General features: G+C 52.8%; 1 protein-coding gene and 1 long non-coding RNA gene across 4 annotated transcripts; one reads left to right on the top strand and one right to left on the bottom strand.

Annotated features, from left to right (window-relative positions):
• Nucleotides 1–12,248: 12,248 nt before the first annotated feature.
• Nucleotides 12,249–15,230, bottom strand: LOC144324660 (uncharacterized). Of its 3 annotated transcripts, none has more exons than XR_013390089.1 (4): nucleotides 15,163–15,230; nucleotides 14,148–14,262; nucleotides 13,608–13,677; nucleotides 12,249–12,964 (listed from the first exon to the last, which is right to left on the bottom strand). It is a non-coding gene; the product is annotated as an uncharacterized LOC144324660 (long non-coding RNA). The 3 variants fall into 3 exon arrangements; XR_013390088.1 differs by lacking the exon at nucleotides 15,163–15,230 and adding an exon at nucleotides 14,708–14,990; XR_013390087.1 differs by lacking the exon at nucleotides 15,163–15,230 and having other exon boundaries at nucleotides 14,148–14,990.
• Nucleotides 15,231–15,733: 503 nt separating this feature from the next.
• PKDCC (protein kinase domain containing, cytoplasmic) lies at nucleotides 15,734–25,640 on the top strand. The gene is made up of 7 exons (XM_077843482.1): nucleotides 15,734–16,426; nucleotides 20,647–20,769; nucleotides 21,436–21,707; nucleotides 22,334–22,413; nucleotides 22,668–22,775; nucleotides 24,320–24,493; nucleotides 24,713–25,640. Exons 1-7 carry the CDS (start codon nucleotides 15,749–15,751, stop codon nucleotides 24,796–24,798), a joined length of 1,521 nt encoding a protein of 506 aa, XP_077699608.1. The 5' UTR covers nucleotides 15,734–15,748; the 3' UTR covers nucleotides 24,799–25,640.
• The last annotated feature ends 608 nt before the right edge of the window (nucleotides 25,641–26,248 follow it).

Raw genomic sequence — 26,248 nt, 5'->3', positions numbered from 1 at the left:
TCTTCAACCTGTGCTTTCCCCTCCACGTCGTATTCCACCAGAAAGGATAGGAGGCCGGACTCTGAGTGGGCAGAGCAAAGTGGCAGAGGAAGCACTCCAGCTGTGACTCACCTGGCTGCCTTCCTGACAGGCAAAGCAGCCGCCTTCACACCTGCACTCACAGTTTCCCACAGCCCGGATGCACGATTCCCAGCAGCCAAACAAGGCCACACAAGGCCACAGAGTAGCTGTTGCTTTTCCCTCTTCTGTCAGAGAGTGAGTAGCTTCTAGAGTTCAACCTGGAATTATAGATGGATAATGATTATCAATGTGAGGTGGGTTTAAGTCAAGGCAGGCTCCTAGGAAGAGAGGAGATCATGACCAGTTTTACAAAGAAATGATATTCTTTGTGCAGAGAGAAGGAAGAAAGCCCCAGAGCAGAGAAGAAATGCATCAAAGATTGGAGAAGTGGACTGACCACCGTGGGGAGGGGGGCACCCCAGGAATCACACATTGTGTGGGGTTCAGCAGCCATCTGCAGTTCTCCCATCCAGAGCTCAGAATCCCAGATCCCGGAGGGGGCTGCAGCAGCCCCTCCTCACGCGGTCTACTCCACATTCCTCACATTCTTTACGCTCAATTAAGGAGAAATAATCAGGGGAGCAAAGCAAGGCCGCAGCAGGGCAGCCATGCCCCACGCTGGCGGCATCACGTGTGCGGAAACAGCCCCTCCAAGTCCAGCCAGACAAGACCTAAGATGAAGGGGCTTTCAGAGGATGAGGGGAGCCAGCGGCCAAGACAAGGGTGTCTTCTCTGTGCTCCACAGAGACAAAAGAACATGAAGGAAGTGGGCAAGGGGTTGGGATCAGGAAAGGAAAGATGAGAAGGCCAGGTCAGAACAGAGGGAAGATGTGCAGCCAGAAGACCTCAGTCATCCGTTTCTAAATCAAGTTATCAGTCTACCCAAATCATAGCATTCTGTCACCATTACCATCTGCCATCATCATCAAATGCCCTTTGAGACCCTCCTGGATGCTTAGGCTGTTCTCACCTTCATGAGTTTAGTGGCATGATTGAATCATGGGAATATTACCTCTCTGTGGCAGTCAAAATATACCAGCACGGTCTGCAGGGGGATGCCGTTCTTCACCCCAGGGACACATGTTTGTTTTTTCTTCCCCTTGACCCCAACAGGTCAGCCAAGCAAACTCCTACTCCCCGTAGCCTCTATCCAAGAGCTGCCTCTACCCTACTCCTAAACCCCAGCCCCCCAAAAGCCTTCCCAGACATCCTTAGCAGACCCAGAGTCTCCTCTGGGCTCCTCCTTCACCTGGTACATGTAACCAGGACAGATCTTACACTGTTTTAAAATTTTAGGTATATATGTTTATGTTCCCACCAGAATGAGTAACAACTAAATGAACCATCATTATTTATTAAGCATGTTCTATGTGCCAGGCACTGTGTTAGTGCTTGATATATGACCCCCTTTAATCCTTTTAACATCCCTAGAGGTCTTTATCATCATGCTGCCCAATTTACCTATGAGGAAGTCAAGATTTAGAAAGGTTAAGTAACTTGTCTAAAGTGACCCAGCTACTAAATCAAGGAGGGGGAACTTGAACACAGGATCATAAAATCTCAAACCCCATGCTGCTGATCTAACACAGAGATGTTTGAGGACAGGGCCCATATTTGGCCTTGCTTACCACTCACTATACTGCTACAAGATAAACAGATGGACAAGGTGGGCTTTGCAGTTTCAGCAAGTGGAACTGAGCCAGAACTCTCTCTTCCCACCTCTCTCATCAATGAATCAAATTTGTGAGACAATTTGTTAGACCAAGGACCCATTCCACACTCTTTCTTGGGTCTACTATCAGGACACATTCTGTGGCCACTTTGGGGTCTCAGTCCATGGTCAGAGGTATGGGCCACTTTATTATCAGGGTGGGACTCAGTCTGGGGCTAGCAGAGAGGATCAGTCTTTGGCCAGTATATGTTGGAGGGAGGTGTGCATCAGAGGAAGGGAACCTGTCTCTGCCAAGCTGACTTGCAGCTGAAGAGATAGTGGATGGCTCTGGAGCTAGAGCGCCTTGTTGCTCTGCATTCAGAAGTGGAGAGAGAATATGTGTGAGAGGAACTGGGTGTGTGGGATAGTGCAGGCTGGAGTGCCCTGGGAAAAGAGGTGAGCAGATGTGTCCCTTTAGCGAGCGCCATGTACACTTTGTGAGTCCTCTACATGTGTGAGTGTGTGGTGTGGCACATGTGTGTGCTGTGTGTGGGGGAGTGACAGGGGCTGGGTAGGGTGTGGGAGAGACAAGCACACACACCTGTAATAACATTGGCTTCAGACGCTAGGAAAGAAGAAATCCCCCCAACTGTTTTATCAGAGCTGAAGTTACTAAATTACGTTGTTGTTTTAAATTTGAGCTTCTCTGCCTGCAAACGAGGGGATCTCAGGTTCACGAGCTTAATGCTTGGCTGGGCCTGGAGCTCCGCTTCCCCACCCAACCCAGACTCCCAGAGCTCCCAGGCCTGAGGAACAAAAGTCTTCTCTCCCAGGGCTTTGAAGTGGAAACACTAACTGCTCCCTTTAATTAGAAAGAAACCCCCTATTGTTCCTGCTTTATTACTGATGGATGAAGACATTGTTGGGGGGGGGTCTGAAGAGCAGGGGTGGGGTGGGGGAGGAGTGGTGGGGGACACAAAATCTATTTAGAATAGACAATCTCCACACTCAGTCTCCATGCACCAAAGCAGATCTCTTTGTCCACACAATCAACCAAGATTTTACAGGGCCTCCAGCCTTTGATTAGCTGTTAGGGAAACATGCAAGACAGGGTCTCAGCCTTTCAAGAGTTTATATTCTAGGTAAGGGAAGCAGGCAGGGGGGATAAGAAATAAAAGATAGTCAGTACTGCCAAGTATAAGCAAGAAGAATTTAGGACACATGAAAAGAGGAGATAGTCCCAGGAGACAACCTCCTAAGAAACTTCTCTCGGGGGTGGTGGCTAGGGACTTGAGCTGGATGCTATAGAACAGGGAGAACTGATAGCGAGAAGAAGCTCGAAGGGAAGGGATTCCCGCTCCAAGCAGGGCAAACGGGCCCATGCAAAAGCACAGAAGCGGGAACCAGGACAACTTCTTTGGAGGACAATATGGAAATCAGTCTGTTTGGAAAAGGGGGTGTGTGGGGGGCAGTATGGGAAATCAGGTGCCTAGTGCAGATGTAACAGTGGGAGACTTTGAAAGCACATAGAGGAGCATGGCCTTGAAGAGATAATTAGGGAGCCATTGAGCTTTCTTGAGCAGGGGAGTGGCCTGATAAAAAGTGGCCCTTGGGGAGATGAATCTGGCAGCCCTGTGCAAGAAGACTTGGAGGGAAGGAGTGCAAAGGAGGGAAGCCAGCTGGGGAGCTCCCGAGGAAACCCAATAATAATGGCTTAGACGAAGGTGATGGCAGTGGGATCAGGAAAGAAAAGGTGAGTCTGGGATAGGTTTCAAAGGAAGAAAAAGATGTGTTGACAGAATAGATATAAGAGGATAAAGGAGTGGGATGAGTCAAAGACACCTCTAAGATCTCCAGTCTGGGAGACTAGGAGGGTGGTGGAGGGGGAAGAGGGTAGAAGTCCTCTAGGGGAAGTGTGGGACCAGAGGAGTTAATAAACAAAACACCCAAAAGCTTCATGCCCCCTTCCAGAGCTCAGAGATGTCCTGCACCTGAAAGCAACTCCAGGGCCAGACAGCCCTGTTCCCTGACAATGGGAATACCATTAATGAAAACAACTTTTGTACAATCCTTTTTCGTGCACTTCAAAGTGATTCACATTTGCACCTCATTTGATCCTCAAAACAACCACAGCAGGGATCATTCTCCCCATTTTGCAGATGAAAAAACTGAGGCACAGAAAGACTAAACAACTTGCTCTAAGTCACACAACTAGTTAAGGGCAGAGCTGGAAGCCTGCTGGCTTTGGGCTCAGAACCCCTCCCAATGCCTGTTGGCAGCCCAGGAGAGGGGTGGGGCCTGGAGCTACATGTGCCCTGAGTCACTGGGGGCAAGGAATCTGGGCCTCAGAGACGGGGTCCACCCTGGACTTCAACAGCACCTCCAGCCTGCTCCTCACACTCACATAGGGCGTAAGTCGGGAGCCCAGGGTTGGAAACGCCAAGTCTAATCAGACCTCACAAGCCCACAGATGGTTTGAATCAATGTGCTACCTTGATAGGAATAATGAGGAGTCCTGAAGACAGTCTTATGCCAACTCTATCCGTCTGGACAGAGAACCATATCTTTCACAAGAATTTCCCCATCCAGGGTCCCATCACCCTCCACGCTGGGCAAATCCTTCATGAGGATGTCCCCTGGTCCCACATCACACCTGCTCCACAGCCCCCACCAGCAGAACCACCCACGGATTTTCAAAAACTTTGACCTCAGGTTTTGATTTGACAAACTCTGACTTCTTAGGCTTTTCTTGAGGCTGAAGATGGTTCCTAGGGAGAAACAGGTGAACATAGGTTACAAAGCCTGGCAGGGTTATGAGGCTGTATGGTAGGGTGGATGGACCTGGATGCAGAGAAATACAGAACCAGACAAATGTCCCACTACTTCCTGGCAGAATGAATATTCTCAATGTGCATTGTTTCATTCATTCTACATGACAAATGTCATCATGATATTTCCTTTGATGGGATACCTGACCTAAGGCACCCAAATCTCATGGAGTTAATCCATGTATAAGGTCACAGACTCCCAGCAACAGAACCAGACCTACAATCTAGAAAAACCTCTCCTCTTACTGTGGGAGCCCATCGAAGTCAGGACCCCAGAATGGCAGCAGTGGCCATTCCCCAGGGAAAGCTCAGGCTTAGGCTCTCAACTCCCCAAGGGTGGTCCTGTGGGTAGGGACCTGCTTTAATATAATTTGGTCCTGCCCCACCCCTTGCCTAGCAAAGCTTAATTTGAAGCTTAAAAAACAATGAAGTTAATTTTTAAAAACCTTTCATTGAGTTCCATGAGACCCCTATTAATTTTATTGTTTCAATAAAGCATTTATTTAATTGTCTCCAGAAGGGCCCTGTTAAATGCACAGATGTTACCTGAGTCAGAAGGGAGGGAGCTGGGAGCCTTTTTCCCACCCTTTCCCGTTAGCACATTAGCAGGATTCTGTTATTGGATTAACTGATTGTCACCTTAAAAGTCACAAAGTAGAGCCTTGAGGGAATAAGACACAAGACAGGTAAATTCTGGGGAGCAGTCTTGGTCACAGTTGCAGAAGGCTGGAAGCCAGGCTCATAATAAAGAGGCTGGGTTTGGTTAAGACAAAAGGAGCGCATTTTTTTTTTTTCCGCTGATGAGGAGACGTTAGTTATTTAGCCTCTGGCACAAGGCTGATAACCCTGAATAAAATCAGAGGACAGGCACATCAGTAGATGTATGCTGTCCAAATCACTGGGGGGCGAGGATGGGCTCAGCTTGGGCTGACAGAGGATCGGTGGCATATCACGGTCAGTCCTTCCTTCCATAATTATTTTCTGAGTACCTACTATATGCTGCCACTACTTGGAGCTTTGAGGATACAGCAGTGAACAAAACAAAGCTCTTGCTCTCATGGCACTTACATTCTAATGAAGGGATACACTGACGACAGAAAATATAACAGACATAGCAAGATAATTTCAGATAATAAGTGCTCTGAGGACAAAACAGAGTAATTTGATAGAGAGTGCTCAGAGGAGGCCTGTGATAAGACATTTGAGTCAAGACTCGCATAGATGGAGAAGAAGCCAACCACAGGAAGGTCTGAGAGAAGAGATTTCCAGGCAGAGTGAACAGTAAGTGCAAAGATCCTGGGGCCGCATTTTGAAAAGAGCATTATCAAACAAGATAAGGCAATCAAAGGAGCCTGATCTGGGGAGAGACCCAGAAGACCCCATACTGTAAAAATATGTCAAGAACTACCTCAGGACAGACAGTCTATCATTCATCTTTGTGTCCCTGGTTATTTGTTTGGTGTCTAGCACAGAATAGGTGATCAATAAATGTAGGATTAAAGGGAGAAAGGGATGAGAGGAGGGCTAAGATTGAACATTAAGAAGGAACTTCATGTGGGACACCTGAGTAGCTCAGTGGTTAAGCATATGCCTTTGGTTCAGATCATGATCTCAGGGTCCTGGGATCGAGTCCTACATTGCGTTCCCCATGGGGACCCTGCTTCTCCCTCTGCCTATGTCTCTGTCTCTGTGTCTCTCAAGAATAAAAAATAAAATCTTAAAAAAATAAAAAGGAAGAACTTCACTTAGTCAGATTATTTTTTTAGTCAACAACCAATTAAGGGCAGCCCCGGTGGTGCAGAGGTTTAGCACTGCCTTCAGCCGGGGGCATGATCCTGGAGACTCAGGATCGAGTCCCACGTCAGGCTCCCTGCATGGAGCCTGCTTCTCCCTCTGCCTGTGTCTCTGCCTCTCTCTCTCTCTCTCTCTCTCTCTCTCTCTGTCATGAATAAATAAAATCTTAAAAAAAAAAAAACAACCAATTAAAACAGAGGGGGGTTAAAACAGCTGAGTCTATATACTAGGTCATTTGTTACCAAACCAGGGAGTGCCCAGGGGAAGGCAGCATGATGGGTATACATCTGTGCCCATCTAGGAAATAAAAATGTAACTGAAGGGGATCTCTGGGTGGCTCAGCGGTTTAGCGCCGCCTTCAGCCCAGGGCTTGATCCTGGAGACCCGGGATTGAGTCCCACATCAGGCTCCCTGCATGGAGTCTGCTTCTCCCTCTGCCTGTGTCTCTGCCTCTCGCTCTCTCTCTGTGTCTCTCATGAATAAATAAATAAAACCTTTAAAAAAACAAAACAAAAAAATGTAATCGAAGAAAAAGTAATAGTAATCACTCCCAAAATTATACACCCTGGTTTATAGTTTATGTGGTGCTTTTGCACACGTTTCCTGTTTCTAACACACTCATGAAATAGAAAATAACACTCTTAGCCAATATTTAATGAACTGCCATAGGCCCTGGCACTGTGCTTGGTGATGCGGACATCCTGGGAGCAGAAATCAAACAAAGCCCCACTTTCATGGACTGTATATTCCAGAAGAGACAGACTTCAACCAAATGACACAAATGAGAGAAATCACAACCAGACAAGAGTGTTTCAAGCAGAGGGAACAGTAAGTGAAAGGAGACAGCAAGGTACACATGAAAAGCAGAAGAGGATAAGTGAGTCCTGAGCAGAGATAGGGAGGCAGGGCACAGTGAAGGAATGGACAAGGCTCTAGCATTTGGGGTCTCAGACAACACAGAAGAAAGTTTGTCTTTGGCCTACAGGAAAACAGAAAGAAGCCAGTGGAGGTTCTAAGTTATCTTCACATACTCAAAGGGCTGTCCTGAGGAAGACAGTTTAGATTTACTGCAATCAAATAATGTCTTGGCCACCTGTAAGAAAGTGAGCTTGTCTTTCACGAGAAACAGGGAGTGGTTGGCTATTTGAACGACAGGGAAAGGTCCTCCTTTGGTCAGGAGCCTGGGCAACATCAATGACTTCAACTTTTTCACCATCAACATTCCTTTTTTTTCATCCTGCTGTCCCACAAACTCCAGATTTTTAGAGTCTACCTATCAATACATTTACATAATATCCCCCCATTTTTCTTTAAGATTTTAGTTATTGATGAGAGACACTGAGAGAGAGGCAGAGACACAGGCAGAGGGAGAGGCAGGCTCCCCATTGGAAGCCTGATGTGGCATGGCACTTGATCCCAGGACCGTGGGATCATGCTCTGAGCCAAAGGCAGACACTCAACCACTGAGCCACCCAGGCGTCCCTCCCCCATTGTTCTTAATAAACAACCAATATCATTCAGCAGGACAAGAAACCCAATGCATGATATAGTTCTGGCCACAAGCAAGGAAAGTCATTGTTTCCTATGACTGGGCAAACTTATCAGGAAATTGTTTCAAAAGGCTTTCTGAAATATTGACAATAGCTTCCCCCTCCCCAATACATTTATAGACTCTGGGAGATCTTCTGGCTCCAGGCTGGGAAGTCCTATTCTATGGTCATACCCAAGGTCTCTCTCAACCAGGGTTCTCTGAACCACAAGGTATAGCTTCCTTGTGTTCAGGCATTTGGGGAAGGAGCAATAAATGTGAACTAAAACAATCAGGGAAGGCTTGCTGTAAAAAAAAAAAAAAAAGAAAGAAAGAAAGCCTTGAGATAGGCCTTGAAGGATGGGCAAGCTTGGGAAAGAGTGTTGTTAGGCAGGAGCTGCAGGATGTCCTCTAAGATTGTGAAGCAACCAGCCAGGCTGCAGCACGGAGTCAGGAAGTATTTGTGGATACCAGAATAGAAAAAGTCGGTTGCAACTGACTTGAAATGACAAGTTCAATTACCCTCCAAATGACGGAGAGTCATCAAAGATTTTAGAACAGGAAAATGATGTGTTGGAAGCAGTGTTCTTAGCAGAATGAATCTGGTGCCCATACATGCTTCAAGGTGGGAGGGGAACTTCGAGGGGACCCAATCAACAGAACAGATGTGAGAGGAAGAGCCTGGATGGCAATGAGGAAATAAAGGAGCAAATCCAAAAGACATTTTTTTTTAAAGCACAGGACTTGAATTTGAGTTTAGAAGCGGCAGAGAGACTGCGAGGCGTCTTGGAGCCTGCTGGTACAGAACTGAGACAGTCACCAGGGGAAGCCGATGGGAGTGGGGGAGATGATGAATGCATGGAGCATCTTAGGGAGCTTTTACTCACTACATCCTTCATAGCAGTTACCTCTCCAAGTGGGGTTGGAGGTGCAGGCAAGGTGGCTTTCACATCTTATGATATATAATCTCCTTTAATGGAGGGATTTTGTATAATTCTTACTTCCTTTTTTGTGCTTTTTGAGATTTTTCAAATAATTATTTTAATTCCATACAGACTCCCAGAGTCTCGTTAACCCTTTGTAAAAACATCACTCGTGATTTGTTCCTTCTCCCCTGCGGGGAAGGGGAAGGACGGAATGATTCACAGGGCCTGCTGGGGTCTCTGAAAAACACATCATAGAGGTTTAGCCTCTACTCCTGAGTCTGTGGGTTTCCCTATGGATGAGCGGGAAGGGCTCTTCTATTACCTCTTTCTGCACCTCCTCCCTTCTTTCCTCACTGTGCCCTCCCACCCCTCGCCCCAGCAGAGCCTACCTCTGTCTTTTAAAGGCTCAAATATCCTCAGACAGCCATCTTCCGTGTCAGATGGCAATGCCAGGCTTGGAAAGACTGACCTCAGGATTTTTACAGCTGAGATCAGCCCAGCCCAGCCCAGCCCATGAACTTAAACTACAGGCAGCAGAACAGAACCTGGAAGAACACAAGCTCTGCCGGCACAGGCATCTGAGTCCAAATCCCATCTCTGCCACCAGGTACCTAACCTCTCAGGATGTCAATCTTTTCATCTTGAAAATTGGAGATAATGATAGTATTTATTTCCTAGAGGCATTAAGTGGATCAAACCATGATGAAAGGCATTTAATAAGCATGCTCTATCATTAGTATTAATTTGAACTATAAAATAATAAAACTTTATGACCAAACTCTGTTGCCTGGAGACAGAGATAACCTTAATACACTTCCATCTTGGTTCCCACTGGTGGCATTTATTTGCCTCTCTCCCATCTCCACACAGACTGAAATTTTCTTTTCCCAAACCAACAAAGAGTGGAGAGGAAAACCCAAATCAGGGCCCCAGCCACTGCTTGCTCATTTCATGGTGGTCTGCTCTGTCACTTAAAGATGTGTGTGACATTTGACAGATTCCTTAATCTCATGAGCCCCAATTCCCTCCTGTATAAAACAGGTACGATAATACTGACCTCACAGTGTGCGTCAAGAGGCTAGACAGTAACTGGCGCACAGCAGGCTTTCAGTACAAGATAGTTCTCCATCCAGTTCCTTCCTGCAGGTCCACCCCAGACCTTCCTTTGTATGAGTCCCTGATGGTTTGGAGTGAGTCTTCCCAATTAACACCCTAAGCTCCTAAGGACACAAGCAGGGCCAAGGTCTCCTTAATGGTAAGGAACAGTCTTCCTCCTGGGCCTTGATGTAGGCCAGCCCCCTGGGAGGGAGAGGGAGAGAACTGTCAGCCCTCTGGAGGTCCAGAACCAGATGTACAACTCAACAGCCTTTCTTCCTCTTTTCTCTCCACTTTCCAAACCACAGCCCTGAAGTTGCTTGAAAAAAACAAGCAACAACCTATTTGACAACAACCTAAAAAGAAAGTTCTAGGTTCTTTCTATTTGACAACAACCTAGAAGGAAAGTTGTCCCATATACCCTCAGGGTGCATTTGGCTTGGTCAAAAAGGGGTAATGTGTTAGATCCAATCACCCAGCCCCTATGCTCCATTCCCATTCCTCTCCTGTGCAATGACAAAGGCCTTCACCACTCCCTGCTACAGACTCCATCCATCATCCAGTGATCCAATGGCCAATTCTCCATTCATCTGCTAGCCTCTCCATCTGCCCCAGAACAGAGGCTCTAGGGTTCAGCTCTCATAGAGTCTTAGTTCTGGGCTGGGTCCAATACCAAGGCCTTCCCCTTGCTCCTTCCCCCCAGGTAATGGCTCTAAACAGCCCTCTCAGTCTTCCCCCTCTCCTACCCCGTTCCTCCAATCAAAGGAAGCAGCATAGGAGGAGGACACAGCCAGCCAGGAAAGGGAAAAAGAAGCCATCATAGAGCATCTCTCTGGGCTGGTGGGTGAGACTGAGCTGGCAGGTGGATGGAGAAAGAACCCTGCCCAGGGAGGGAGACTAGAGGGACACTCAGGACCACAGATCCAGAGGCCCAAACACAGAGAGATCAGCCTGGGCAGTAGAACTCAGAAAGCCTACAAAGCCTTTTGGTTGGTAGGGTCCTGGAGGGCCTCACCCACTGACAGGGCCATGGAATCATAATGGCTCATGTTTGCATCTTGGGACCCACACAGAGGAATTAAGCTCTTTTCCAGAAATTAGTAGAAAGCTCTCTCCTGAGTCACAGCTTTTTCTTTGTCTATCTTTCTCAGGACTCAGGGCTTTTGTTTCTGCCTCCCTGTCTCTGCATCGTTTTCTATCTTGTCGCTTCTCTTTCTCCCTCTGCCCCCATCTCTGTCTAACATCATTTCTTGGGGACTCTGCCTTGGGGCTCCCGCTCTCCAGTGTGTAGGAAACCTGACCTTCATCATCTGTTTTTTATATTTTGGAAACGTCAGCTTCACTTCCTACCTGAGGGAAGTGGGGGTGGGAGAGCTGGCCGCCTGACTCCACCCCTTTCCTTCCCCCCTCCTCTTCTGGATCCATCCTCCCCCCCCAGCTTCTTGCCCCAGGGAGGACAGATCTGAGGCCTCTCCTGCTCTCAACTCACTTTGACATCAGTCAGGCCCTGATTCATGGTCCTCCCTCCACAGCTCACTGTGGGGTGGTGGGGGAGGCAGGGAGGCTTCTTCTGATCAACCGACCGCTGGTTTGCTGATTTGGAAAAAAGTGAACATTCCAGGCCCAATGAAAGTCTGGGAGACTGAGAGATTTCACCAGTGGGAACCAGGATGGAAGTCAAGTCATTTCTGCCTCTGGGCAGAGTTACAGCCAACCAAGCTGTCTTACAAATGTTTACTTGTTTGATATTACTGTGAATACTAGCAATAGATCACATAATTTTAAGGGCTTATGCTGTGCTGAGCACTTTACATGTCTTTGCATATTATCACTCAACAACTTCATGTGGTAGGTACTATTAATTTCTCCCATTTTTTTTTTTATTTAGTTATGATAGTCACAGAGAGAGAAAGAGAGAGAGGCAGAGACACAGGCAGAGGGAGAAGCAGGCTCCATGCACTGGGAGCCCGATGTGGGATTCGATCCCGGGTCTTCAGGATCGCGCCCTGGGCCAAAGGCAGGCGCCAAACCGCTGCGCCACCCAGGGATCCCAATTTCTCCCATTTTCTTAATGAGGAAACTCGACACACAGAGATTAACTACCTTGCGCAAAGTAACTCAGCCAATGGGATTTGAATCCCGGTTTCTCTGACTCTTAAGCCCCATACTCTTGACTCTACCTCAAGGTTTCCAAAACCAGACAAATGTATTTCGTACATTTCCTTTTAAAGGAAATCAATCCACAGAACTCTGAAAATATACCTTCAAGCTCCCAGGGACCCACGTACCTCCCATTGGAGAAGCATTGTGTGTAACCTGCTACTTTCTGAGAGACCTAGAAAAACCAGATAGCAAAGACCACACGGTGAAGCTAGATGAGAATATTTCTGGAAAGAGGAGCTGGGGGGGGGGGGCAGGGGGCAACCTGGGAAAACACAGGTAATGACTGCAAGTCCGGACACACAGCAGGGCACTAAGCTGGGGAGGTCTGGCTCCATGCAGGGGCAGTACATGGAGGCCCAAGGGTCCGGTTCAGTTTATCCCCCAAGTTTTCTAGCAGGAGCATACCACTCCACAAGAGGTGTTTAAGACCTGGGCTGGAGGGAAAAGGGAGCTGAGTCTGAGAGGCCAGTATCACAATCCTGGCAGCCTGGGACCACCTGACAAAACATGCAGAAAGGAGGTACCTAAAAGACATTTCCAGAGAAATCTAGCATCTTGGGGTCTAAACCATCTGCTTCCTTCCTAAGGATTGCTAACCAAGTTAGCCTTCTGGTTGGGTAGGGATGTGGCAGGCACAGGGAGGAGCAGGAAGATGTGGTGTGTCTGCAGCACTGAGCCTTCACACTAGCAGATATTCTGATCTGAGGGCTGCTGTGGCCTTGAGTGACAGTTGGAGGAAGACCCTCTTGTGAAGGTGGCACTCAGTGCTCAGAGCTGGACACTGGCCTGAGAAGGGACTGGCCCTGCCGGGTCTCCAGGGACCCTGCCACAGAGGCTTCGGGTGGGCAGGCTATAGATCCTCAAGCTTGAAGCAGTATTTTGTGTCTTTTTCAATTCTTTGAAATGATGATTCTTCTCCCTGGGTGGCAGGGAAAAAAAGAGAAAAAAGCAAACAAGCAGAATTTGGTTAAGAACTCAAGAACTGCCAATTCAGAAACTCTAATCTGTCCAAAAGTGCAATCCCTTTTTCTCAGAGGCCAAAAACCTATTTCCATCAAAGATTGTATATGTCTGTGTGTCTGAAAGCTGGCGAGGGAGACAGAGTGGGTGTGAGGAGAGAGCTGAAACGCCTTTGTTCCCGTGTGTGTGAAGCTCCTGCTCGGTGGGCTTATACATGTGTGTCGTATGTACATTTGTGCCTGTTTCTCAGGCCCCTGTGTGCACTGAACTTTCAAACCATAATAGAAACACTGAAGCTTGGCAAAGATATCATAGGAATAATTATCTAATTTCAGAACATGTTATTATAATACCTACTTGATGTGTAACACACTTAACAATGTTCGCGTTATATTCACCAACTCTAAGTTACAGACTCACAATGCCAAAGCCTAGCTCAGAGGCTTCTCTGAGACCGTAGAGCAGAGCAGGCCCCAAGGAAAGCTCTTGAAGGAATATCCACCCCCCCACCCCACCCCCACCCTACTCCATGGCTTCCTCCTGGATGCAGAGGTTTGGCTGGGGAGATATGAGAAGATTGCTGGAAGAAAGGCAGAGCTTACCTTGGGTAGCAACCCTGTTCCTCCCAGAATCCCCAGTCCTCACCAGGAGAGAGGAGCCGAGCCCCTGGAACTGGGAAGGGAACAGCCATATTGGGGTCACAGAGGCAGACAGGCTTTCCCTGACTCAGCAGTGGGCTAGGGGGCCTCATGATCTGCAAGCCTCCCTTCTTCCCCAGGGGCTGGGTTGGATGGAGGCTGTGTGAGGAGAATGTTTGCTGTTTGCTGCTGCTCCCTGTTGACTTTAGCCAGTAGCTCTGTTTACAAACCCAGGTTGGTTTTCCCAGCACAGTTAATTAGAACAAAGACATCTGGTGTGAGGGCTGGGGAGGGCATCTGCTCAGACCATTCCCCCCACACCCAGCAGAGGTGGGCCAGCACAGGGCAGAGCGACAGGCAGGACCAGACCGAACCCACCAAACCCAAGGTTCTCAGGAGAACCGTGGCTTTTCTTATTCTGCCTTTCCCGTGCTTGCTAAGCTCGACTGGGCCCCAACTCTCCCGTCTTAGGGAACCCCAAGAGTCAGTGATGGATGCCCCTACCTCAGTGGGATAGGAGGCTGGATATCAAAGATTCAGTCCTCTCCTCTGTCCTTCCATGTCCAAAAGAACCAGGCAGAGATTCCTGTCCCCTCTCTCATCACAGTGACTCTGTATTCTGTAGGAATGCCAGAGCTCTCCAGGCCCCCACTCCACCAAGGATAACCTCCCCTCCCTGACACCCCTCAGAGAGGGGTCCTGCTGACACCTCCCTGACTCCTCTCCAGCCAATCTCTGACACTGCAGGGAGGAGAGAGATTACTCAGTCCAGAACCAGAGGGAGGCAGGAAGGTGCCCAGGAAGGGGAGAGGTTCTGGGTGGACAGTTCCAGGGCTGTGGGGAAGTGGAGGGCCGGGATGGGGAGGGGCAGAGCTTATCTCTCCCAGGAGGGGGGAGCTCACTCCAAACAGCTAATGCACTGGCGTGTGAAAGCCCCTCAATTAGCACTAATGATGCAATCAGGGAGGGAGGAGGAGGGACCAGAAGTTCTGGCGGAGTCAGCACCAACTCACACACAGGGTACACACTCCCTTCCTCCCACACAGTGGCCCCTCCAGACACACCGATGCACACACACTCCACAGACAGCCTGGAGCACGCACGTCCGTGGATACGAACGCACTCTCCGCACAGCCTAGCGGCGTGCCTGTGGCTCACGAGGCGCTGCTGCCTGCAGCGACCCCGGGGAGAGGAGTGCTATCTGGGGCTTCAGGGACGACGAGAGTGAGGAACCAGAAAGACCTGGCGGTTGAGGTTGAACAGGGCAGCCTTTAAAACCTCACGATTGTTCCCTGATCCCAGAGTTCCCGACCCACGCAGGCTCACAGGTGTCAGCCTCCCTGCACCCACGTCCCCACCCCCACCCCCCAGCTCTGCCCCGAGGAGCCTCCGTCCCAGCCGCACCCGAGGGAGGCCGTGGCCCCCGGAGGGACCTCGGTCTGAGGTCGCGCGGACCTCCGGCGCCCCCGAGCCCGCTCGCGGCCCGCCGGCCTCGCCCCTCCCTCCACCTTCCCCGCACCCCGCCGGCCGGCTCCGTTATCCGCCTCCCGGTCCCGTTATCCGGCGGCCGCGGCCCCGTTAGCCGCCCCCGCGCCGGGCCCGCAGCTCCCGCCCCCCTCCCGCGGCCCGAGCTCGGGGGCCCCCGCCCGCTTCCCAGGCCCGGACGGCCGCGGGAGGAGGTCCCGCTGTCAGTCAGCGGGGAAGGCCGGGCCGGGCGGCCGGAGGGGGCGGCGCCGAGGACGAGGACGGGCTCGGGCCGGGAGCCGGGAGCCGGGGGGCGGGGGCGGGGGCGGGGGCGGGCGCGGAGGCGGCGGGGCGGGGGCGGGGCGGGGCGGGGGCGGCTCCGGCCTCATAAGCGGCGGGGGCAGGGCGGGAGGGAGGCAAGTGTCAGGCCGATGCGCGGCCCGCGAGGGGCCGGGGCCGGGGCCGGGGCCGGGGCCGGGGTCGGGGCGGCCGGGGCCATGCGCGCGGACTGGGCGGGGGGCGGGCGCGGCGCAGAGCGGAGCCGCCTCGGAGCCTGAGCCTCCCGGGCCGGGGCCGCGGAGCCGCGCGGGGCCGGCCGGGGGAGGGGGAGCGGGAGCGGGAGCGGGAGGGGGAGGGGAGCGATGCGGCGCCGGCGGGCGGCGGTGGCCGCGGGCTTCTGCGCCTCCTTCCTGCTGGGCTCCGTCCTCAACGTGCTCTTCGCACCGGGGTCGGAGCCTCCGCGGCCGGGCCAGTCCCCCGGGCCGTCGCCAGCCCCGGGCCCGGGCCGTCGCGGGGGCCGCGGGGAACTGGCCCGGCAGATCCGGGCGCGCTACGAGGAGGTGCAGCGCTATTCCCGCGGGGGCCCCGGCCCGGGCCCCGACCCCGGGGCCGGCCGGCCGGAGCGGCGGCGCCTGATGGACCTGGCCCCGGGCGGGCCGGGCCTGCAGCGCCCCCGGCCCCCGCGGGCCCGGCCCCCGCCCGACGGCGCCCCGAGCTGGCCCCCGGCTCCCGGCCCGGGCTCCCCGGGCTCCCCCGGCTCCCCCGGCTCCCCCGGCTCGGGCCCGCGCCTGGGCTGCGCCGCGCTCCGCAACGTGTCGGGCGCTCAGTACGTGGGCTCGGGCTACACCAAGGCCGTGTACCGGGTCCGCCTGCCCGGCGGCGCCGCCGTGGCGCTCAAGGCGGTGGACTTCGGCGGCCACGATCTGGGCAGCTGCGTGCGCGAGTTCGGGGCCCGGAGGGGCTGCTACCGGCTGGCGGCCCACAAGCTGCTCAAGGAGATGGTGCTGCTGGAGCGGCTGCGGCATCCCAACGTGCTGCAGGTACGGGGTAGGGGCGAGGGGGTGAGGGTGCAGGCTGGACGCGCCGGGCCGGTCACCTGGTCACTCGGACTGGAGGAGAACGCTCGGCCGGAGAGAGAAAGAAGCGGAGCCCTGGCGACTGTGTCCAGGTCAAGCTAGGGGCCGAACCCCGACCGTGGCCGCTGCCCACCACACCGCCCTGCCTCTCGCTCCTGAGTGGGCGTCTCGTTAGGGAGGCACTCCCGGGTCTCTCTATGGGTCCTCCCCCCCCCCCCTCCCCTAGCCTTTGAAGACAGAGCCCAAGACAGAGAGCGTCCCAAAACTCGCGGTAGGGGTTGCCTGGCAGTTAGGACTTAGGACCCTGCTTCCGGCTGGAGCTAGGGTGCGAAGCACCAGGGAAATGCCCCCAAGCCAAGACACAGAGGTCATCCCTGAGTCAGGATTCCAGCCGCGGTGATAGGGCCCCCTTTCTTGGTGGAATGTGAACCCCACTTCTTCTCTCAACGTCCAGTGGCTTGTCTGGCTTTGAAGATGGGACGGGACAGCAACGGGGTAGGGAAGGGCTAGAAAGAGACCCTGTATCAGGCTTGATTCCCAGAGAATATCTCCACCTCCTACCCCACCCAGAAGCCACTGGAAGGGCTGGAGGGAATAGGGCCAGAAAATGCACAGCCCTTCCCAGAAGTAACCCCACCATTCCCCAGGCCTCAAAGTCGGCCCTTGAATCATTGAGGAAGCCTGAAGGTCTTAGCTCAGTGCTCAGGGGACAGGTTACGGGCCTGAGTGGCTCAGTGTCACATTATCAGAGCAGATGTGCTCAGCGGCTGGAAGACTGAAAAGGCCAGATGCCTAGGTTCCTACTAAATGGGACTCTGTCTCTCCTGTTCACTGGGGAGCAGAGGGGAGAGATGAGACACGACTTTGTCCCCTCCAGGCTAGACTAAGAGAGTGGGCCTCTCATAGCCCCAGCACTGCCCTAACACACCCACTTCCTCCTCTCCCCCAGCTCCCTGTCCTTGAGTCGGCCTTAGGATTAGACAGACTGTTCCTTTGCACATGTCTGAGCAGACTGAGGGGAATCCCTGACTGGTCTTGGCCCACTGAACAGAGGGTGTGTGCACACTTCCCAGGAGAGGACCCTTGCCCACACCTTCTACCTCCCAGCCCACTCAGATTAACCTTTCTGCACCCAGCAGAACTCAGAAATCTAGGAGTCCCTCCCTCCTTTTGTAAGGACTGAGATAGACTCCAAGCCTGGGTGGGTATTGCAAAATAAGAGAGATAGGCCAGAGAGCTATTTATATTCCTCCTGGCTCCAGGTCTCCCAGGCCACCCCACTCTGACCAGACACTAGTGACCAGGTCCCAGGCCCTGAACTGGTTGCAGGAAGTTGGGCATAGCCAACAGTTGTGGGTGGTTATGCCTGGTTGCTTAGCTGACACTGTGTGCCTGGTGCTTCAGGGAGTGAGCGACTGGTTACGTGGCCATTCTAACTGGGAGGATCTTGTTCTCTTCGCTTCCCAGGGGCTCTTGGGAACTTTTTGGCAACCCTGGGGTGTCAGCCAGATTCTGAGGCAGTGAAGAAGCAGGACATTAAGTGTTGGCTTAGGATCTCCCCCCCGCCCCCCATCTTAGGACAGGTTGAGGTTTTGATGGGCTTTTCTGTCTCTTAAGGAATTTCTCCCTCCCTGACTTACCACACCCAAGCTTCCTGACCACCATCTAGTTAACTGCCCCCACACGTATCACAGAATGGTCCTCCACTTTCATGTCAGGCCCCCTGCCCAAGTCTGAAGGCACAAAAAAAAAAAAAAAAAATATATATATATATATATATATATGTGTGTGTGTGTGTAAAAACAACTGAATAGGTTTCACCCATTCCCTCACTAGACCAAGACTGGGTCTAATATTGCTGTGTGACTCCTACAGAGTTGGGGACTGGGGTAGTTGCCTTAAAACACAAGTGTTATAATGTGGGGAGAGTCCCGGTCCTTTCCACTTGGGGAAAAGTAACAAGTTACCATCACAGAGAAGAAAGGGTCCCTTAGTATGAGTTTAGGAACTGCTTTGGGGGTGATTTCCCCAACTTATCCCCCACTGCCAGTCAGTGCTTTCTGGCTTCTTCAGCATTGCCACCTCTGCAGCCAGGGAAGCCTGCTCTGGGTGGGGTCTTCTTCTTCAGGAGGCTTCAGTGAGGGTACTCAGGGAACTAGAAATAATGTTTTAACCTCTTCATCATTTAAAATTTCAAAACCATTTGACTGCTGAACTGTGGAAGAGCCAAAGAATGTTTTCTTTGAGTTCTGGCTCCCCCAGGCCACCTGAGGTCCAGTCCCCCTCTCTGGCAGCCCCACAGTCGGTTTTGTGGGTTCTAATAGAAAATGCCCAGGTAGTATGTCCCACCGTGCACCTCCCAGCACTTTCTCCGGTGTCTGGGGGGCTGCCTGGGCGAAATCTCTCTCTCTTTCTTCCATCACCCCTCACACACACACAAACACACACACTCCTCACGTGATAGATGCCTCTATAGCCCAGGGTCAAAGGGCAAAAGGGTCTTCCCTCCCCCCTACCTCCATAGTTCCAGGATCTCAGGCCTCAGATGGGGCCCCAGGCCTGCTTGGGCGCAGATTCTGGCCCTGCTAGAGTATATTTCTTCTCCCAAACGAACAAAAGATGCGACTGAAATGCTCAGCCTCACGCTTCCTGGGGGGGTTAATGGTGTCTTTTTATTTTTTCCTGAGGGGTGTTGATTAATACCTCGTTAACAGCGCATTTAACGACCTCCGGGTGTTTAATAACCTTCAGAAGTTTCCCACAAAGGCTCAGACTCTGGGCAAGAAAATGAGAACCAGGCCCCAGGGCTGCTCCCCTTACCTTCCCCCCCACCCCCGCCCCACCGGGGTCTGGGGCCTCCCTGGGCTGATGCAAGGTGGGGGAGCAGAGAAAGGGGAAAGAAGAGGGTGCCCAGGACTGTCCCGTGGTCTCCCAGTTCGCAGCTCTAGTGATCTAATGGTGGCCAGTGGCCCCGAGCCGCGCCTTCTCTCATGCCAGCAGGGCTGGGGCAGCTGGCTCCGGGAAGGGGGAGCTAGAAGGGCACTCTTGGGACAAAACAGGACATGTGATAGCCTGGAGTGGACCCGGGAGGGGTGTAAATGATGGTAAGAGAGGTGACAGTATGCAGGGACATCTAGCCTATGGGCTTGGCTCCCCCTTGTGCCGCAACACCTCCCCCCCAGCCCCTACGTTGTGCAGCTCTCCCCTCTCTGTACTGTGGCCTGGACAACTCAGCCTTTGTGTTCCTACCCCACAGGGTGCTGGTTGTTTTGAGCAGCATCTGACCCCTACCGATGTGCAGTGTGGTGGGAGAGGCTGGAGGAAGTGGGGCTCTCTGTCGATGCTGGTTTAGGTGTTAATGACAAGGTCAGGCTGTGCTTCCGAGAAGTCCCTGACTAGCTGAGCTGTATCAAGCCCACCCTCAGGTGCTATGGAGTGGACAGACCCCCAAAGAACCAATCTTCCCCAGAAACCATTCCTTACTACTACTCCCATCGCTGGGTGTGACCTCCCCCTACCCCCCACAAGGATGTGCCCCTTAGATATTTTGTTCTTGTTACCAGTCCTGAGGGACCTTGTTTTTCCTCCCACAAGACCAGAGCTGAGAAACCATGAAGTTGCCAGAAAGTAAAAATGATAAGAAATAGAAGACTGGAGCAGGGGAGGAGGTGTAATACCCATTTGCTGGCTTGTTGATTAACAAATGGTATTCTTAGAAAGAACCAAACTGTGGAATCCAAGTGACATAAATTTGAATCCAAGCTCCTGCATTTCTTAGCTGTGCAACATTAGGCAAGTAACTTAACTTCTCTGAATTAAGTTCCTCACCTGTAAACTGGAGATTAATAATAGTACCTACTATGTCTGTGTAAGGTTATTGTAAGAATCAAGTTACGCATGTAAAACATTTAGCACAGTGCCTGGCACATGGCTGACACGTGGTGTCCAGACCTGCCCATTTACCTGAGCAGCAGGAGGTAAGAGGCTGATTGCACCAGCAGGAGCCCGGGCTGTAGGCTTCCGAGGCAATGCTGCTGTTCTCTTCTGGCCTGCGCTGAAGCAACAGCCCCGGGATGGGGGAGCACGGGGCGGTAGTACAGAGGGAGGGGGCATCTGACAGCCCGGCCCTTCCCTGTCCCCACCCCTACCTTGTGACCTAATGACCTGCCCTGTGCCTCCCCCAGCTCTATGGCTACTGCTACCAGGACAGCGAGGACATCCCGGACACCCTGACCACCATCACAGAGCTGGGCGCCCCTGTGGAGATGATCCAGCTGCTGCAGACTTCCTGGGAGGACCGATTCCGAGTGAGCAGGGAGGAGGGCCCAGGGAGCAGGGGAGAGGGCCGGGCCCTGGGCTCCTTGCTGGCATGGTTTTCCCTTAGAAGGCCAGCCCTCCAGAGCAGCTTGGACTCCTCCTCAGTCCAAAAAAAAAAAAAAAAAGAGGGAACGATGGAGCAAAACTGACTCGGCCATCAGCCAAAGGGTTAAAAAAAGAAGGAAGATGTAGAGGATTCTGACGTTTTTTGTGCTCCTGCTCCCCTTAGACACACACACACACACACACACACACACACACACACACTCCCGTAGCCTGGCTGCAAGAGGGCCAGTGTCCCAGGACTAGAAAAGACCTTGAGGTCATCTTGACCCTCACTCTATATCAACACACTGAACTAAAACCATACTCAAGATGCAACTTCAGGGAGGAGCTTCGTGATCCCCACACTTCCGTGCTGCCTATTTCCTCCGACTCTGTGTGACTTTCAGGGTCAGGCTAGCCCAGGGTTAATAGAAAATCACTGGCTTGCTCTGGAAGGCATTTAGTAAGCCCCTGGGCCTTTAAGAGGAAAGCCAACCCCCACCCCACCCCCAGGGCAAGTCCAGAACCCCAAAGGGACAAGCCCTGGAGTCCCCCCTCCCAACCCCCTCTCAGGAGAGAAGTATATGAGCAACCCTGTGTGTGCTCCTCAGATCTGCCTGAGCCTGGGCCGGCTCCTTCACCACCTGGCCCACTCCCCACTGGGCTCAGTCACTCTGCTGGACTTCCGCCCCCGACAGTTTGTGCTGGTGGATGGGGAGCTGAAGGTGACAGATCTGGATGACGCACGTGTGGAGGAGACACCGTGTACAAGCAGCACAGACTGCATACTGGAGTTTCCGGCCAGGAACTTCACCCTGCCCTGCTCAGCCCAGGGCTGGTGTGAGGGCATGAATGAGAAGCGCAACCTCTACAATGCCTACAGGTGACCTCCACCCCCCACCCGGGAAGGCCGGGGAGGGAGAGTGGGCCCAGGAGGGCATAGCAAGAGGAGAGCCAACAGGGGGTCCAGGAGGCCAACCAGGGTGGGGAGACTCAGCCTTGACCAATGAAGCAGCAGGGGTGGGGAAATCCTTCCACCCACTCAAGAAGGGAACATTCAGGCTCCTAATGATGAGGCTAAAAATAGTCAGCTCCAGGGAGAATCTGGGTTGGGGGGTGGCAGCTGGAGGCTTCTTAAAATAGTGTCAGATTCAGAGCGAGAGCTGGTGGGACTGGCACTACCCCTTCCTCCCCTGGTCCTTCACCTCTGGAAGCTCCTCACTGGGCCTGGGCTCTGGGGCTGCTCTGATAGCGATCAGCTCAGGGGATGATGTGGGACTGGGTGGTGGGGAAGTTCTGGGGATGGATGACAAAACAGACCTCACACTGCAGTTAAGGTGTGGCCTTAGCATGTGCCCAGATTCCTACCCTGATTCTGATCCCTATCTGGGTGGTAAGCCTGAGGGGTCAGGCTCCCTGGCCAGATTAGGGTTCTGTCCCAAATCAGGGCAGAAGAAGGGTATGTCCCCAAGGCTGTACCACTGAGCCCCTGGTTTCTCTCTGGCCCAGGTTTTTCTTCACATACCTCCTGCCCCACAGTGCCCCACCCTCACTACGGCCTCTGCTGGACAGCATTGTTAACGCCACAGGTGAGCTCTCCAGGGCCCATCTGCTTCTCATCACCCTGCCCCTCCCCCGGCAGGCATGGGGATGAGAATGACCCAGGACAACACATCCAGAAACCATCATTTCCCAAAGTGGCATTCTGTGGCAAACCCCCTTCCCTGTCCACTGGTCATCTGGGCACAGGCTCCAGAGGAAGAGAGGGAGAGGCAGCTGGTGGCCTACCTCGGGGAGGAGTAGGAGCCCACATGCCCTCTCATAGCCACGCTGCACTCTGCAGGAGAGCTCACCTGGGGAGTAGATGAGACTCTGGCCCAGCTGGAGAAAGTGCTGCACCTGTACCGGAGTGGGCAGTATCTGCGGAACACCTCAGCAGGCAGCAGAGCTGGTGAGTGGCTCTGACGGGGCTCAGGGGCTGGGGAGGTGGGGAACAGGTGGGAGGGTGGGTGATCCCCTTCATGGGCTACGTGGCCCAACCTCCTAAGGCACACCTGAAGGACCACTGACTCTTTAGCCTTTACTTGGAGGTCCTCTCTCTGGCTGAGACAGAATAACTAATTCTCCCTTGACTTAGGAGAAGGGGAGGCACTGACGCCCCTTCTCTGGGGGCTCCAGACCCCACTATGTATTGACTACATGATTTTGAGCATATTACCTACACCTTAAGCCTCACTTTTCTCATCTGTGAATTGGGTTTAGTATTATCTGCCCCCCAAAATGCTTATGGGGATTAAATGCCAGGTGAAGTGTGTGTAAGCAATTAACCTGGTTCCCATCACACAGCTGGAGTACAATATATGTTTGCTTCTCTTGCCTTCCTCTACCCTTCTGGGGCTAGAGGGGAGGTTGACCATACCTGGGCCTCCACATCGAAACCAGTCAAGAAGCCCGAGAGCAGGGGGAGAATTCTAGCCACTGCTGTAGTCCCTCTGCTGAGGCCCTGGGGTTTATCATGGTTGCCAGGGGGGCCAGGGGTGGGCAGCCTCTGTATTCAAGGAGTTCTGGCCAGTCTTAGGGGTGGGGGAGCCCTCGTTAGCCCTGTAAATAAAGTTTAACGAGGTGAACAATGGCTGGCTCTGTCCCTGAGGACGCCGTTTATGGGGCTATAAATCACAGCCAGCCCTGGACTTTGGTCTAGTCCCTGGTAGAAGAAGGAGGCAGGAGGGCGGGGTGGCCAGAGGCCCAGGGCTTCTGCATTATCAGTCCCGGGCTGGGGCTCCCCAGGCAGCAGGAAGGACTCAGGTGAACAGGCGGCCTGCAGCTAAGCAGCTTCCTGATTGAGGAGCTATCAGAGCATCCGGGGGCTCTTTCTGTGTAATGGGAAGATTTTTCCTCCAGCCTCCTCTCCAAACACTCGAGTTGTGGATTCCCAAATGGTAATTTTTGTGTTTCACATTCATTTGCATTCCTCTTCAGAAATCTTAACTGCCCACTCCCTTAAGAGCTTGCCTAATCTCTCTCCCTAAGGCCAGGAGGAAGTGGGACCAAGGGGTGCTCCAAACTCTTGCCAATCAAAATGTGATCAGCAGACCAGCAACACCCAAGGCTCATTAGAAATGCCCACTCCCATGCCCCACCCTAGACCTTCTAAATCGGGATCTGAATTTTAACAAGATTCCCTGGAGATTCACAGGCACACTGAAGTCTGTGTGTGTGTTTATCCCACTACGTGCCCACGTCACGTGCTGTCTGAACACACTGTGCGTCCTTAGATTTGGGAGCTGTATGTCTCCCAGAAACTAAGTGTGAACTTTGCCTTTACTGAATGGTCAGTCCGGTCCACAGTGGTAGCTGCCTTCATCTCCACACTAGGGCAACTGGGCTGGATTTCAGCTTTCAGCTAGGAAATGAGTCTTAGCCCCTTTCAGAAAGTGGCCCCAGCCCTCATGCCTGGAAACAGAGCTCTCATTTGAACTCCATCACCGAACGCAGAGTACCAGCGCCTCCCAGACAGCACCATCCCCCAGGAAGACTACCGCTGCTGGCCATCCTACCACCACGGAGGCTGCCTCCTCTCGGTGTTCAACCTGGCTGAGGCCGTGGACATCTGTGAGAGCCATGCCCAGTGCCAGGCCTTTGTGGTCACCAACCAGACCACCTGGACAGGTGAGCCGGTGGGAAAGGACATGCTGAGGGAGGTGACTGGAGTTCCCTGGAAGAGATTAACAGATAGTGGTCCCCCATCAGGAGCCAGCTTTGATGAGAAGATAAGAAGGCCAGAGGATGAGAGCCAAGTATCTGTGTCCTCTGGGCAGTCACGTTAGGGAGAGTGGCCCCACCTCCAGGGAGAGATCTAGTCCTGTTCCCTCTCACCTCCACCTCCAGGTCGGCAGCTGGTATTTTTCAAGACAGGATGGAGCCACGTGGTCCCTGATCCCAACAAGACTACATATGTGAGGGCCTCCGGCTGACCTGTCTGAGGGCTCGGCTGACAGCGGACCAGCCCCACCAGCTGGGCTTGTCTGTGGAGGGAGGGAGTGACTTGCACCAGCAGCACCGCATGTCACCCAGAAACCCCTGCAGATAAGGCTGACATCCCAGACAGTGAGGTGACCAGGACAACGTGCAATAATGCCAAATGTTAAAATGTGAGTTACCGGTCTAGGTATGGGACTGCTGGCCCCAGGGCCAGGAATCACAGTGGGGTGGGGGGCAGGGGCTGACTGCCCCTCCAACCCTCTGGGCTGCCAGCAAGGCTCAGGCTGGTGTCCCCACTGGGGGTCTGCCCCTTGCTGGGACAATTCTGTGGGCAGCCCCATCACTGTGTTCACAGTGTGAGAATGTAGCCAGAGCCCCTGCTGCTGCTGCTGCTGCTGCTGCATGTCACAATCGGGTGGGGGCTGCGTGGGGACAATCGATCATGGAGGGTTCTCTCAGCTGAGTTCCGGATAGAAGACTTGACGGGGATGCCCTGGGATGTGGGGGATTCTGTACCCAGGGAGGCCACCTCTGGCCACCCAACTGGGCCCCCCACCCCGGGCCAGTGCAGGGGCAGGGACAGAGGAGCCCACAAGGTATGAGCCAAGACATGGGGTCAAGGAGCAGGTTGCAGTTTGAGCCAGGACCTGGGGTGGGGGTGGGGCCGGGGCCTTTTCTGCCTCATTTGCTTTCAGTGAAAGCCGCAAAGCAGCCAAAACCAGCCTCTCCCCCCTCCTGGAGTTTGTATATCCAGAAGCTTTTGTACTTCTTGTTCATTAAATGTTTATTTTTGTAAAAAAAAAAAAATCAATTAATAAATGACATTTCATGGCAAGGACTCTTCACAAGCCACAGTTTCTTGGGCTGACTTACGTCCTCAATTAATTCTTTGGTGTTTGTTTGGGGAAGTGAGGGCAGGAGGTCATGGGTGGTGACCTTGAGAGGAGTGAAATATGGGCCACCTAGGTGGCTCAGTGGTTGAGAGTCTGTCTTTGGCTCTGGGTGTGATCCTGGAGTCCCAGGATCGAGTCCCAGGATCGAGTCCTGCATTGGGCTCCCTGTAGGGAGCCTGCTTCTCCCTCTGCCTATGTCTCTGCCTCTGTCTCTGTATCTCATGAATAAAAAGAGGAGTGAAATCTGAAGTTGGCAAAATGTGTTTCCAGGCCCTGCTCCCATGGTGCCCACTTCCCTCCATGGCCCTCCATATCCATATCTGGACAAAAGACACGAGGGACTTCCTCCCCTGGGGACATTCATGCTTTAACACATGCCAGCTTTTTATTTATAGAGCTTTTACCCAAAGGACCAGCATCCTAATAGTGGGATGTCAGCCACATCGGGGGGAGGCTTCAAGCAACCTGCCTTTGCCCCATATGGGGGTGGGCCTGGTCATGGTCACCACTGCCCACCACAGACCAATGGGTAATTTATTTTCCAGAGCCT

The sequence above is a fragment of the Canis aureus genome, chromosome 12 (assembly GCF_053574225.1).
Source record: "Canis aureus isolate CA01 chromosome 12, VMU_Caureus_v.1.0, whole genome shotgun sequence".
Classification (NCBI taxonomy): Eukaryota; Metazoa; Chordata; class Mammalia; order Carnivora; family Canidae; genus Canis; species Canis aureus.
This window is presented reverse-complemented; position numbering and strand designations above follow the sequence as displayed.